General features: G+C 38.9%; 1 protein-coding gene across 2 annotated transcripts in view; it reads left to right on the forward strand.

Annotated features, from left to right (window-relative positions):
• The window catches only part of NAA15 (N-alpha-acetyltransferase 15, NatA auxiliary subunit), an 88237-nt gene that overhangs the window by 25506 nt on the left and 48006 nt on the right, over positions 1 to 14725 (forward strand). For both annotated transcript variants that reach the window (XM_032147428.2, XM_032147433.2), the window contains exons 2-4: positions 8571 to 8655; positions 9725 to 9829; positions 13785 to 13942. In XM_032147428.2, the coding sequence (XP_032003319.1) occupies positions 8571 to 8655; positions 9725 to 9829; positions 13785 to 13942 (348 nt within the window). The remainder of the gene's footprint in view (positions 1 to 8570; positions 8656 to 9724; positions 9830 to 13784; positions 13943 to 14725) is intronic.

The following is a 14725-nucleotide window of genomic DNA, read 5'->3' on the forward strand; positions in this document are numbered from 1 at the left end:
CCAAAGTATTGGGATTACAGGTGTGAGCCACCATGCCCAGCTGTTGTCTGTTTTTATATGCTAGTTTGAATTATATTTGTATAGGTTCACATTAGTATTGTAGAATAGTAAACTATTCCATAAGTTTTGGGTGAAAACTTTCTTGTTAAAATCAGAATGTGTAATAGCAGTTGTGTCTGCAATGAGATTATGGGTTGATTTTCTTTTTTCATTTTTTTAAAGCTTTCTGCAGTGGCTGTTACTTGTGTTAGCAGTTTTATGGTTTTTTTTGTAAAATGTTCTAAGCGCTAGATTAGGGAAGTAGTTACAATGGTTAGGTGTTATGGTTCTGTATCTGGATTGTCTGGGTTCGGATTCTTTTTCCATCACTTAATAGCAGTGTGACCTTGGCCAAATTATATAACCTCCTGGACCTCAGTTATCTCATGTAAAATGAAGATAGTAAGACTATCTGCTTCATATCATTAAGATTAAATAAATTTTCCCTGTAAAGCACTTAGCACAGTGCCTGAGACTCAGTAAATGCTCATTAAGTATTAGCTGTTATTATTGCTAAGTGTTTTACATGTCTTTTTCTCATGATTGCTCTCCATGATTTAAGGATTCTTTTTGATACTCAGCAAAGTACTACATAAGATTATAGAATTAAAGTCCAGAGTCACTGTTTGAAACCAGAGCCTTTGATTCCAAAGGCGGCCCTTTTCACTACTTTGTTAATTCCTCAAAGTAAATTTTTTCCGTTCATAGTATTTCTGTTATATAAAAATTACCTTGGAATGTAATGCTAGGATTATTACACAGTGATGATACTTTATCAATTCTATACTTTTAACAGATGAGACCTAGATTTCCTTTTATATCATATTTACTGTATTAGTTTTGGTAATTTAAGCCTTTGGCATAAAGGCCATTAATACAAAGTCAATTAAAAGAGATTTTTACTTAGTCTTATTTAGTTAAAAGAGACTATAAGTTAGTACTTTTAGTTTAGGTATGTCATTAATTTTGGGTGTCCTTTTTGTCATTTTAATTTTTTTTAACCAGTTACTAATAAATATTTTTTCCTTTTTTTGAGACAGAGTCTCTCTCTGTGTTGCCCAGGCTGGGGTGCAGTGGTGTGACCATAGTTCACTGCAGCCTCAACCTCCTAGGCTCAAGGAATCCTCCTGCCTCAGTCTCCTGAGTAGTTGGGCCTAAAGGCACACACCACCATGTCTGGCTAATTTTTTGATTTTTTTTGTAGAGACAAGGTCTTACTATGTTATGCAGGCTGGTCTTGAACTTCTGGGCTCAAGCAATCCTCCTGCCTTGGCCTTCCAAAGTGTTGGGATTATAGACATGAGCCACTGTGCCAGGCCAGTTAGTCTTTGTTTGTTTGTTTGAGACAGTCTTGCTCTGTCACCCAGGCTGGAGTACAGTGGTGCAATTTCTGCTCACCACAACCTCCGCCTCCTGGGTTCAAGTGATTCTCATGCCTCAGCCTCCCAAGTAGCTGGGACTACAGGTGTGCACCACCACGCCCAGCTAATTTTTAGAATATTTTTAGTAGAGACGGGGTTTCGCCATGTTGGCCAGGTTGCTCTTGAACTCTTGACTTCAGGTGATCTGCCCACCTTGGCCTCCCAAAGTGCTGGAATTACAGGCGTGAGCCACTGCGCCTGGCCTGACCAGTAAATCTTATTCTCATTCTTTTTCCTATCTTATGGCAAATATATGTTTCTGTTTCTGTTGGGTGTACACCTAGGTTGGAAGGATTGGATCAGATAGTATGTGTATTTGTTTTCATTTTGTTTTGTTTTGTTTGAGACAGTCTCGCTCTGTTGCCCAGGCTGGAGTGCAGTGGCACAATCTCAGCTCACTGTAACCTCTGCCTACTGGATTTAAGCTATTCTCCTGCCTCAGCCTCCCTAGTAGCTAGAATTACAGGCATGCACCACCACACCCCGCTAATTTTGTATTTTTCGTAGAGACAGGGTTTCGCCATGTTGGCCAGGCTGGTCTTGAACTCCTGACCTCAGGTGATCTGTCTCAGCCTCTCAAAGTTCCAGGATTACAGGTGTTCTAGAAGCTTTTTCATTTGAACTTACACATTTAGATCTGCAGTGTTTTAAATTTTTTTTTATTATGAAGAAAGGTCACTGTAGTTCCACTAATTATATTTTTCTACATTATCTTTTCTCTGTCTTTCATTGAGGTGGTTTCTGTTGCTATGTCTGTCTTCTAGTCCACTGATGATTTTTTTCTTCTTCTGAAGTGTCATAAAATCTGCTTTACTCTTTATCTGGGAAAGGTTTCATTTTTAAAAAATTAAAATTAAAATTTTATTTTATTAGTTTTTTCAGATGGAGTCTCACTCTCTTGCCCATGCTGGAGTGCAGTGGCATGATCTCGGCTAACTGCAATCTCCACCTCCCAGGTTCAAGCAGTTCTCCTGCTTCAGCCTCCCAAGTAGCTGGGATTACAGGTGTCTGCCACCATGCCTGGCTAACTTTTGTATTTTTAGTAGAGACGGAGGTTTCACCATGTTGGCCAGACTGGTTTTGAACTCCTCACCTCAAGTGATCTGCCTGCTGTGGCCTCCCAAAGTGCTGGGATTACAGGTGTGAGCCACCACACCCGGCTGGTTTCATGTTAAATTCTGTATTTTCTTTTTTCCTTTTCCTTTCCTTTTCTTTTTTTTTTTTTTTTTTTGGGTTGTGGGATAAATTAATATGTAGTTTTTTTTTTTTTTTTTTTTTGAGACGGAGTCTTGCTGTGTTGCCAGGCTGCAGCCTCTGCCTCCCGGGTTCAAGTGATTCTCCTGCCTCAGCCTCCCGAGTAGCTGGGACTACAGGTGCATGCCACCACGCCCAGCTAATTTTTGTAATTTTAGTAGAAATGGGGTTTCACCATGTTGGCCAGGATGGTCTTGATCTCTTGATCTTGTGATCCGTCTGCCTCAGCCTCCCAAAGTGTTGGGATTACAGGCGTGAGCCACTGCGCCCGGCCTTCTTTTTTTTTTTTTTTCCTCAGAGTGTTGCTCTGTTGCCCAGGCTGGAGTGCAGTGGTACAATCTTGACTCACTGAAACCTCCGCCTCCCAGGTTCAAGCAATTATCCTGCTTCAGCCTCCCAAGTAGGTGGGATTATAGGTGTGCACCACCATGCCTGGAAATTTTTTTTTTTTTTTTTTTTACCATGTTGGCTAGGCTGGTCTCGAACTCCTGGTCTCAAGTGATCTGCTCGTCTTGGCCTTCCAAAGTGCTGGGATTACAGGCATGAGCCACTGTGCCCAGCCTTAATACTGTATTTTCACCTTTACAAATTTTATTTGTTTTTTAAAATATATTTCATTTTCCTCTTCATTTGTTTATCCATTGCTTAAATTTTGAGCACATTTATAATAGTTGCTTTAACTTCTTTATTGTAATTCCATCACGTTTGTAATTTCTCCTGGTTATAGATGATGTTTTCCTGCTCTTAGGTGTCTAGATATTTTCTATTGGATGTTATACATTATAGGTTTTATATTATTTTACTAAATTTAACTGTCTTTAAAGAGTGGCGTCGGACTTTGTTGTGGTGCACAGTGAAGATGCTTGTCTGTCAACCTGATTTTTTTTGAGGGTTTGTTAGGGTGGGTCTAAATTTATACTCTAGGGCTAGTGTATGTCTACTCTTAAGGAATGACCTTTTTGCAGTATTTACTGAATTCTACAGCTGTTCGGTGACACTCCATTCTGGCAAGTTGGAACTCTCACTACCATGTGGGCCGTGAGAATTGTTAAACTTAATGCGTCCTGATCATTCTTTGTCTGGCCTTGTTATGTTTCACCCTACATATGCAAAACTTAATACTCAACAGTTTTCAACAACAGACACATTTTGGATCTTCTTTGGATTTTTGGATCTCTTTCTCAGGGTAGTTCCATCTCTTGCAGAGTACCTCAGCCTCATTGAACATCAGTCTTTGTTTCTTAACTGTGGACTCCTGTAGTTTGCTTAGGATCCTTCTTCCTGTGCTGTGAGCTAGAAAATGCCTCCAGGAGTAAAGTGATGGCATTTCTAGAGCTCATCATGTTTGTTTCCCTTTCTCATGGTTCACCTTCTTGCGCCACCTGTTAGCACCACCTGTTGAACCTGTTATTTCATATATTTTGTCCAGTTTTCTTTATGACGAAAGAACAAGTTCAGCTTCACCTACTCCATCATGCCAAAAGTGAAAGTCACCTAACTACATTTTTATACACATAAAATTTAAGAAAGCTGATGGTTTTATGAACAGTGACACTTAACCCTCTTCTTTATAGGTATAAGTTTTCATAAACAGCAAGAAGTCAAGAATATTCCTTTTAATTATGTTAGTCTTTACATCATAGCTTCCTTTAGTGCTTTCTTATTATAAGAAAAACAAGTTACTTTTAGGCTTTCTGCTAAGTAAATGGGAACACTAAATTTAGTTACTTAGTCTTACTATGTTTCTTTGGCTACATATGATGAATGACAGCTCTCAAGTAACTGCTTCTGCTTTCTCCTCCTCTTATCCCGGAAATCACTGTGCCTGCTGAATGCATAGTTGATTGTGGGAGACAAAGAAAATATTCAACCAGTTAGGAAGCTATTGCTGAGAAACTGGGTCTGATAGGACCTACTAGAGGACAGAAGTAGAAGGGAAGAAGAAGCACCAAAGATGATTAGATTTTTTTGCATAATCATCTGGTTGATTGAGTTGAAGGGGGGAGGGCATCAACTCTGTCTTCAGGATGGTGAAGACTTGGTGCAGAATACATTTTGGGCGAGAAAATCAGTTGTATTTGGATATATTAGGTTTCAGATGCAAAACAACAGCATTGGAAGGCTGAGGCAGGAGGATTGCTCGAGCCTATGATTGAGCCACTGTACTCCAGTCTGGGCCACAGAGTGAGATCCTGTCTCAAAGCAACAACGAAGTGGAGATGATGAGTATATAGTTGGTTGTAAAACAACTCTAGTTTGCCGTAGTGTGAACTTAATTAATTGATTTCTTCATGCTAAAAGGTAAAATTTTACATTTTTTTCTGTTTCTACACATTTTCTACCGTGATTTTTGTCATCACTTGCATTAACTTCTTTCCCAGATTTTAAATATATTGCCTCAAAAATTATGAGCAAAATGTTTAAAATTTATATGAATGTATTCTGGCACGAATTGTATCTTTTAGAGCACTTTTTTTTTCTGTAACAAATACAATGCTTTTTTTTATTTTTTTTTTGTTTTTTGAGATGGAGTCTCGCTCTGTCGCCCAGGCTGGAGTGCAGTGGCGCAATCTCGGCTCACTGCAATCTCCGCCTCCCGGGTTCGCACCATTATTCTCTTGCCTCAGCCTCCCGAGTAGCTGGGACTACAGGCGCCTGCCACCACGCCCGGCTAATTTTTTTGTATTTTTAGTAGAGACGGGGTTTCACCGTGGTCTCGATCTCCTGACCTCGTGATCCGCCCACCTCGGCCTCCCAAAGTGCTGGGATTACAAGCATGAGCCACTGCGCCCGGCCAACAAATACAGTGCTTTAAAAATAAATTTTAACATGAAAGCATATGTTGATGTCTAAAAGTCAGCTAGCACTAAAAGATTTATGATGAAAGAAATAATGTTCCCTATTTTCTCCCATCCCCTTGCTTTCCCACTCCAGAATCAAGCAACTTCAGTCCTTTATTTTGTCTGGTATTTGCCTTCTTGTTGCTTAGTAATATCACTATTTCTTCTTGATACATAGCTTTTAAATATTTGTTGACCTCTAGTTTTTGAAAATGAGGACTCAGAACTTATTCATTCACACATTTGCCCACTTTCATCTTCCTCATTCCTCAATATAATTAATACACAAGTTTTTTTTTCTTCTTTCTTTTTTTTGAGACAGAGTCTGGCTCTGTTGCCCAGGCTGGAGTGCAGTGGCATGATCTTGGCTCACTGCAGCCTCTGCCTCCCAGGTTCCAGTGATTCTCCTGCCTCAGCCTCCCAAGTAGCTGGGATTACAGGCGCCTGCATGCCATTATGCCCGGCTAGTTTTTTTTTTTTTTTGTATTTTTAGTAGAGAAAGAGTTTCACCATGTTGGCCAGGCTGGTCTCGAACTCTTGACCTTAAGTGATCCGCTCGCCTCGGCCTCCCAAAGTGCTGGGATTACAAGCATGAGCTACCATGCCTGGCCATATCACAAGTTTTTTATAAACTGGTACAGAATGTTTACATTTTTATAACTATGCATATATTGTTCAGTATTGAGCCAAATTTGTACTAAATCCAAGTCTTATACAAGCTTTTGTTTTTTCTGGAGTTAATACCTATTATTTAGGCAGTTGCCTGGTTTTCTGTAGACCTATTGCTCGTTTCCTGCAAATGTGCCTATATTTCTGTCATGAGCTTATGATTAACATTTTCCATGTTAGCAAGCACACTAGTTCGATTTTTGCTCTTGCTGGAAACCTATTCCATAGTAGCTTTTGACTCTGCTCCAATCTGGAGTGGCTGTTCTCTAGTTCTTTTTTCTCTATTAGATTCCTTATTTACTAAGTCCTATAGTGCTTCTTTTTTTTTTGAGATACAGTCTCACACTGTCACCCAGGCTGGAGTGCAATATCGCGATCTTGGCTCACTACAACCTCTGCCTCCCGGGTTCAAACGATTCTCCTGCCTCAGCCTCCCGAGCAGCTAGGATTACAGGCGCCCACCACCAAGCCCAGCTAATTTTTGTGTTTTTAGTAGAAACGGGGTTTCACCATGTTGGCCTGGCTGGTCTCGAACTTCTGACCTCGTGATCTGCCCGCCTCGGCCTCCAAAAGTGCTGGGATTACAGATGTGAGCCACCATGCCCGGCCCTCAATAGTGCCTTTTTAAAAATTTATCTTAATTTCTTTTAATGGCTTCCTAAGGAGGAATACATGGACACAAAAGTTTAGCTTTTTGCAAAGCTTTAAAGTGTCATTTTGCTCTTATACAGTCTTGGTATTTGGGTTTGTTTGGTTTTTTTTTTTTTTTTTTGAGAGATTCTCACTCGGTTACCCAGGCTGGAGTGTGGTGGTGTGATCTCTGCTCACTGCAACCTCTGCCTGCTGGGTTCAAATGATTCTCCTGCCTCAGTCTCCTGAGTAGCTGGGATTACAGCTGATGCCAGCAGGCCTGGCTAATTTTTGTATTTTTAGTAGAGACAGGGTTTCACCATGTTGGCCAGGGTGGTCTCGAACTGCTGACCTCAGGTGATCCACCCACCTCGGCCTCCCAAAGTGCTAGGATTACAAGCATGAGCCACCGTGCCTGGCCTCTTATATAGTCTTAATGTATGGGAGCAAAATGATGTTTTGCGAGATTGGTTCCAGGATCTCCCTTGGGTACCAAAATCCAGGGATGCTCAAGTCCTTGATATATAATGGCATAGTATTTGCATATAACCTATGCACATCCTCTTGTATACTGTAAATTATCTCTAGGTTATTTATAATACCTAATACAATATAAATGCTGTGTAAATAGTTGTTATACTGTATTGCTTAGACATTAATTACAAGAAAAAAGTGTACGTTTGTATAGACGCAGTTTTTTTTTTTTTTCCTTATACTTTCTATCTGTAGTTAGCAGAATCTACGGATGTAGAACTCATGGATATGGGGACTGACTGTACTTGATTGATGACTTGGCTGGGTATAGAATTATAAGTTGAAACTTAATTTTCACTCTGACTTTTGAAGGCCGTATATTTGTCTTCTAGATTTCAACAGTATTTCATTTTTACTTTGAAATAAGAGTGCACTGCCATTCTGATTATAGATCTTTTTTATGTGACTTTTTTTTTTTTTTCCCTCTCTGGAAGTTTTTAAGGACCTTTTTTTTATTTTCAGGCTTTGAGATTTCACTATGATATGTTACAGTCTGGGTATTTTTTCCATGTATTTTGCATGGACTTTTTTTGGCCCTTTCAGCTTGAAAGCTTCAGTAAAAAGAAAATATTCTTCAGTAAAAAGAAAATGTTCTTTAGAAAACTAGCTGGGCATAGTGGCTCATGCCTGTTATCCCAGCCCCTGGGGAGGCCGAGGCGGGAGGATTGCATGAGTGAGTCTCCAAGATTGAGAATCTTGGAGTTTGAGACCAGCCTAAGCAACATAGTCACTGTCTCTACAAAAAATAAAATAAAATATTAGCCAGGTATGGTGGCGTGTGCCTGTAGTCCCAGCTACTTGGGAGGCTGAGATGGAAGTATTCCTTGGGCCCGGGTGGATAAGGTTGCCGTGAGCTATGATCACGCCACTGCGCCCTGCCTGGGTGACAGAGTGAGTCTCAGTCTTAAAAAAAAAAAAATAAAAGAAATTCTATACCATTTATTTTTCTGTTCTCTTTCTGCATCACTCAGTTGTTGGACTTTACTAATCTATATTTTGTTCCTTTGTCTTTCTTTTACTTCCTGTATTTGAACCTTTTGTATTTTTTATTGGCATTTTACCGAGATTTAGAAGCATATGGAAATAACATTCTGTTGTATTTAAGAGTAGAGAAATTTAGCGTTGAATTTAAAGTTGTTTGCATTCCTTGCTAAACTTAAATTTTTCTTTTTTGTTTTGACAGAGGTGTTATGAACATAAACAGTATAGAAATGGATTGAAATTCTGTAAACAAATACTTTCCAATCCCAAATTTGCAGAGCATGGAGGTAAGTGCAAGTAGATAAAGCTTTACTACATACCTGTCTGGCCTCTCTTACTGGACTGTATTCTTCCCAGCGGCCTTAACTGTTTTCCAGAGAGAACAGACCCTCTCATCTTTGACTTCTGTGAGAAAGTGAAATTTAATACTGAATTTTGAATTTAATATCAAGAAAATGATAACACATTCTACTTGAGTTCTGATTTATTCTTAGTTTGAATATTATCTCTGTAGGAAAAGAGAAATAATAGGGTAGAATACTAAAATTTACTTTAGAACTTTGGTTGAGCTGTATAAATTGTATGCTTTATAATCTTATTCAGAAAGTGACCATTTGCTCCTTTGCTCATAAACTATCATATTTTTCATTTATGTTTTTCAGTTTCTCAAGACCGAGTCATGTTTAAGACATGATTTGTATATTGTAATGTTCTGAATCTTCCTTTAGGCTTTATAGAATACATATAAAATTAGAATTTAGTTTTCCTCTTTTCTGAAAACTTAATATTTCTTTTAACTCTCTTTTAATCTTTTGGTTGCTAATGATAGATTTCTGATGTCTTTTTCTTGTATATTTAATAGTAATCTCAAAGAATCATTTTAAAATAAATTTAAGAAAACAAAAAATGTAGGAAATTTGTGTGTATTTTTTTAATCGCTGATGAATTTAACCCGTGTATAACCTATGTTCACAGAAATAAAGTATGTTTTCAAGATAAAGTTTTTATATTTTAATGAAGTAGATATGTAAGGTTATCCCTTGGAATTCCCCTGAAGAATGAATTACTAGATTATCTTTCTAGTCAAATAGCATGCATTTTGTGTCTTTTATCTTAAAAAAAAAAAAAGAGTCTCTTTCCAATAATAGAGTCTGGAAATCTGTGTTTACTTGGATTGCCAATTTTAAAAATGTTTTAAATCTGCAAGAAAGTGGAAAGTATCTTAGTAATCTCCTTGACATTTTTAATTCTTAAGGCAGTGTAGCATTTGTTTCTGAGATTATGGTTTTGTTGTTATTTGTTTTTAATGTTTAATTTTTTTTAAATGTTCCTTTTCTTCTTTGTTTTTGAAAATAGAAACCCTGGCTATGAAAGGATTAACATTGAACTGTTTGGGGAAAAAGGAAGAAGCTTATGAATTGGTTCGTAGAGGTTTGAGAAATGACTTGAAGAGTCATGTGTGTATCCTTTTTGAGATATATTTAAGGTTTGAGTGGGGTGTTTTGAGCTAAGGCAGCAGTTTGAGAGTCAAAGTTTTAGATCTCTCTTATTGTGCAATTACAGAGGAAATTATTCTTTTTTAAATAGGGTAACAGCAACTGCCTTCATTCAGGGAACATTTTTATATACCTAACCATGTTTTAACATTCTCTTATTTCACAGATAAATGGAACTTGCCTTTAAAAATATCTGTGAAAGCTTTTCTCACTCTTAAAAAGGGGGCATTGCTGGGGTCTGAATATTTGTGTGGCACTCCCCTACCCCATTTGTTGAAAACTAATCACCAGTGTGATAGTGGTAGGTGGTGGGTCTCAAAAAGAAAAAGGATATAAAATAAGGAATATTAGAGCGGCATTATAATACCCTGGTTTAGAGCACAAGCTTTTGGAGTATAGGCTTAGAATGTGCCTCACTTAGGTTCAAAACCCATTTCAGCTTCTTTCTGTGTGATCTTAGGGCTCAGTTTCTTCATGTGTAAAATGGGGATAATCATACCCACCTAACTGTGTTGTTTTAAAGATTTAATGATGAGATATATAACATAGCCCCTGATAATGCTAAGTACCATATTGGATAAATATTTTATTAAGGGAGAGTAAGAGCAAATAGAAATATCTGAGGGAGGATAGAGAAAAAATTGTGGGTTGCTATTTTTAAGATAGACTTTAGCAAATATTTCTATACCAACTTTGTGGGCTGACACAATTTTAAGTGCTGAAATAATTAGCAATTTTTCAGATGTTTACCAGGCCCTTGGCTTAGTACAGACAAAGGAAAGATAACAGATTTTGCCCTCAAAGAACTAACAGTCTGGTGAAGGAAGATACTGATTAGAAACATTTACAAAACATTTAGGAGTATTACATAAGATGTTATGGTTTATTCAAGTAATTGTCACTAATCCAGTAAGGCGGAAGTATGTGAATTGAGAGTGACTAGAGGACTAGAAAGATAAGCAAAGGCTTAACTATTAAGACTGTCGTAGATAGTTGTCTTTCCATCATTTTTAATGATTGTATAGTGTTCTGCCAATGTTTTTATTATGATTTATTTGAGTTCTTCTTGATGGACATAATTTTCTTTAAATTTTTGACAATGTTAAACTCCTTGAGGATAGGATTTTTAGGAGGTGAAGATGAGAGTCAGTTATGTGGCTGTTGTAATATTTAAGAGAGGTAAAGTCCTGAAATACAGGGTATTAGTGATAGAAATGGGAGGGAGTGGAAAGATAGGTAATGGGAGCTAGATTTTAATGGGTAGTGTTTCCTAGTTTATAAAACCATGATCCATACAGCTGAGAGGATTTGATCCAGTTGTACTTTGTCATTTATATTACGGAAATCAAGATTATTTTTCAAATAAAATTTGTAATATTTTGACTTGCTTAAAAAATGTGTAATATTAAATATGTGTTTTTAGTTCATGCATGCCATCCTAAACATTCTGGGGTTTTTTTGTTTGTTTGTGCTTTTTTTTTTTAGATGGAGTTTTGATCTTGTCACCCAGGCTGGAGTGCAATGGCACGATCTCAGCTCACTGCAACCTCCGCCTCCCTGCTTCAAGTGATTCTCCTGCCTCAGCCTCCCAAGTAGCTGGCATTACAGGTGCACACCACCAAGCCTGGCTAATTTTTGTATTTTTAGTAGAGACAGGGTTTCATCATGTTGGCCAGGCTGGTGTCAAACTCCTGACCTCAAGCCATCCACCCATCTTGGCCTTCCAAAGTGCTGGGATTACAGGTGTGAGCCACCATGCTCGGTCAACATTCTGTATTTTATTGACTCTGTTGAGGACCTCTGGCCTAAAAGTTGTTAGATCGAAGGTTGTTGTTTGTTTGTTTTTGAGATGGAGTTTCACTCTGTCACCTAGGCTGGAGTGCAGTGGTGTGATCTTGGCTCAGTGCAGCCTCCACCTCCCGGGTTCAGGTAATACTCCTGTCTCAGCCTCCCGAGTAGCTGGGAATACAGGTGCATGCCACCATGCCTGGGTGTTTTTTGTATTTTTAGTATAGACGAGATTTTGCAGTGTTGGCCAGGCTGGTCTCGAACACCTGACTTGAAGTGATCCACCTACCACTGCCTCCCAAAGTTCTGGGATTACAGGTGTGAGCCACTGCACCTGGCCAGATTGAAGTTTGAGCTTGATCTCAGAAAGAAACATTTTAAGTTTCTGGAAAGGGAAGTGGACTTCCTTATTTCTTTTGAGTGTGTTTTAGAAAGATGATTTTGGGCCAGCCACAGTGACTAATCCCCATAATCCCAGCACTTTGGGAGGCTGAGGCGGGGATCACTTGAGGCTAGCAGTTCAAGACTAGCCTGGGCATCATAGACCTCGTCTCTATAGAAAATAAAAAATTAACTGCATGTGGTGGTGGCATGTGCCTGTGGTCCTAGCTGCTCTGGAGGCTGGGGTAGAAGGATTGTTTGAGCCCAGGAGTTTGAGGCTACAGTGAGCTATGAGCATGCCACTGCAGTCCAGCCTAGGTGATAGAGCGAGACCAAAAACACAATAATTAGGAGGTGGGCGGATCACGAGATCAGGAGATCGAGACCATCCTGGCCAACATGGTGAAACCATGTCTCTACTAAAAATAAGAAAATTATAGCTGGGCGTGGTGGCAGACGCTTGTAATCCCAGCTGCTTGGGAGGCTGAGGCAGGAGAATTGCTTGAACCTGGGAGGCAGAGGTTGCAGTGAGCTGAGATCATGCCACTGCACTCCAACCTGGTAACAGGGCGAGACTCCATCTCAAAAACAAACAAACAAAAAACAACAACAACAACAAAAACACAACAAAACCCAATTACTTTGGTAGGAGAATAAAAGAAGACAGACTGAAGATAGGTGGGTTGGGTAGCTGGTACAGTAATCAAGACCTAAAGTGAAAAAAGGGCTGTATTTAGGAAGTGGACTATTCTCCTCCTTGATAGCAGTTTTTACAACCTACTTTAATTTTGCTTATTTATCTGTCCTTTACTAGACTTTAAGATCTTTTAATATAGGAGGGTATTTTGATGACCTACATCTTAGTTATTAAGAAGTTTTAGGCTGGGTGCGGGGGCTCATGCCTGTAATCCCTGCACTTTGGGAGGCCAAGGCAGCTGTATTGCTTGAGCTCAGGAGTTTGAGACCATCTTGGGCAACATGGCGAGATCCCATCTCTACCAAAAATAGAGAAAAAAGCTGGCATGCTGGTGTGTGCCTGTAGTCGCAGCTACTCAGGAGGCTGAGGTGGGAGTATCACTTGAGTGCAGGGAGTGGAGGTTGCAGTGAGCAAAGACCACACCACGACACTCCAGACTGGGTGACAGAGCAAGACCTGTCTCAAAAAAAGGAAAAGAAGTTTTAATAATTACGGTTAAATGAATGAATGTTTTTATTTTATATGTGGCTGAGTTTTAGAAACTTTGTATTACACTAAGGGTTGTCCTAAGGATCTTGTTAGTTCAAGAAAATAAAATCTTCATGACTTTACATAACTAGATTCCATGAAGGCCCATTCTTTCTTTTTCCTTTTACTATTAATAATATAGTAACTGTTTACATATATATATATATATTGACCTTGTGCCAGCCAGTGAGCACTTTATGTTATCCCATTTAGTTGTCAGTAGTATGATTCGCTGCATAGACTATTTGTTTACATTTTAGTAATGAGGAAACTTAATGAGACTGATTTGTCCAAGGTTACAGAGCTGATAAGGCAGGCTAGACGTAATTTTCTCTGGCTCCAAAAGCTGTGCCCTTTTCCACTGTATTAAACTGCTTTGTATCTTTGAAATCAATCTCCCCTTCCCCTTCCCCTTCTTTTTAAGCTTGTAATTTTATAAATGGCTGTAGTTCTCCAAGTTTCTTGGGAGGTCATTTGGAATAGTAATTTTTGACTTGTAGGTTGTATCCTTAACTAAATTCTTTAGGTTGGCACGTTTATGGCCTTCTTCAGAGGTCAGACAAGAAGTATGATGAAGCCATTAAGTGTTACAGAAATGCACTAAAATGGGATAAAGACAATCTTCAAATCTTAAGGGACCTTTCCTTACTACAGATTCAAATGCGAGATCTTGAGGGTTACAGGGTAAGTAAAATAGAGACCTTTTTTTCATTCTAAGGGGAAAATATGTACAACTTTGGGTACTTTCAGATACAGGAATTTTTTATTTCATTTTGAAGATAAATTTAATTGAATTTTTTTTTCCTCCTACCATAGTGGTTGTGTTTATGATTGGAATAATCAGATCTTTAAAAATAAATTATTTTATGGTGAGGCAGATTTGGCCTACTGTATAGGGTTGACTTAATTTGATAAAAATTAACATCAGGCCGGGTGTAGTGGCTCACGCCTGTAATCCCAGCACTTTGGGAGGCCGAGGTTGGCGAATCACGAGGTCAGGAGATCGAGACAATCCTGCCTAACACAGTGAAACCCCATCTCTACTAAAAATACAAAAAATTAGCCTGGCGTAGTGGCAGGCGCATGTAGTCCCAGCTACTCGGGATGCTGAGGCAGGAGAATGGCATGAACTTGGGAGGCGGAGCTTGCAGTGAGCCGAGATCACGCCACTGCACTCCAGCCTGGGTAACAGAGCGAAACTCTGTCTCAAAAAAAAAAAAAAAAAAAAAAGAAGAAGAAAGAAAATCAGTACTCCTCAAATAAACAATGCCTTTGTCTAGTATTGACATGTAACTCTAACATTTACTTCCCACATTTTTCTGGAAAGCAAAACAAAAAAAAAAATTTTTTTTTTTCTTGGAGACATTAGAGTCTCACTCTGTTGCCCAGGCTCACTGCAGCTTCCACCTCCTGGGTTCAAGCAGTTCTCATGCCTCAGCCTCCTGAGTAGCTGGGGCTACAGGCATG

Source organism: Hylobates moloch, unplaced genomic scaffold, assembly GCF_009828535.3.
Source record: "Hylobates moloch isolate HMO894 unplaced genomic scaffold, HMol_V3 SCAFFOLD_3, whole genome shotgun sequence".
Lineage (NCBI taxonomy): Eukaryota > Metazoa > Chordata > Mammalia > Primates > Hylobatidae > Hylobates > Hylobates moloch.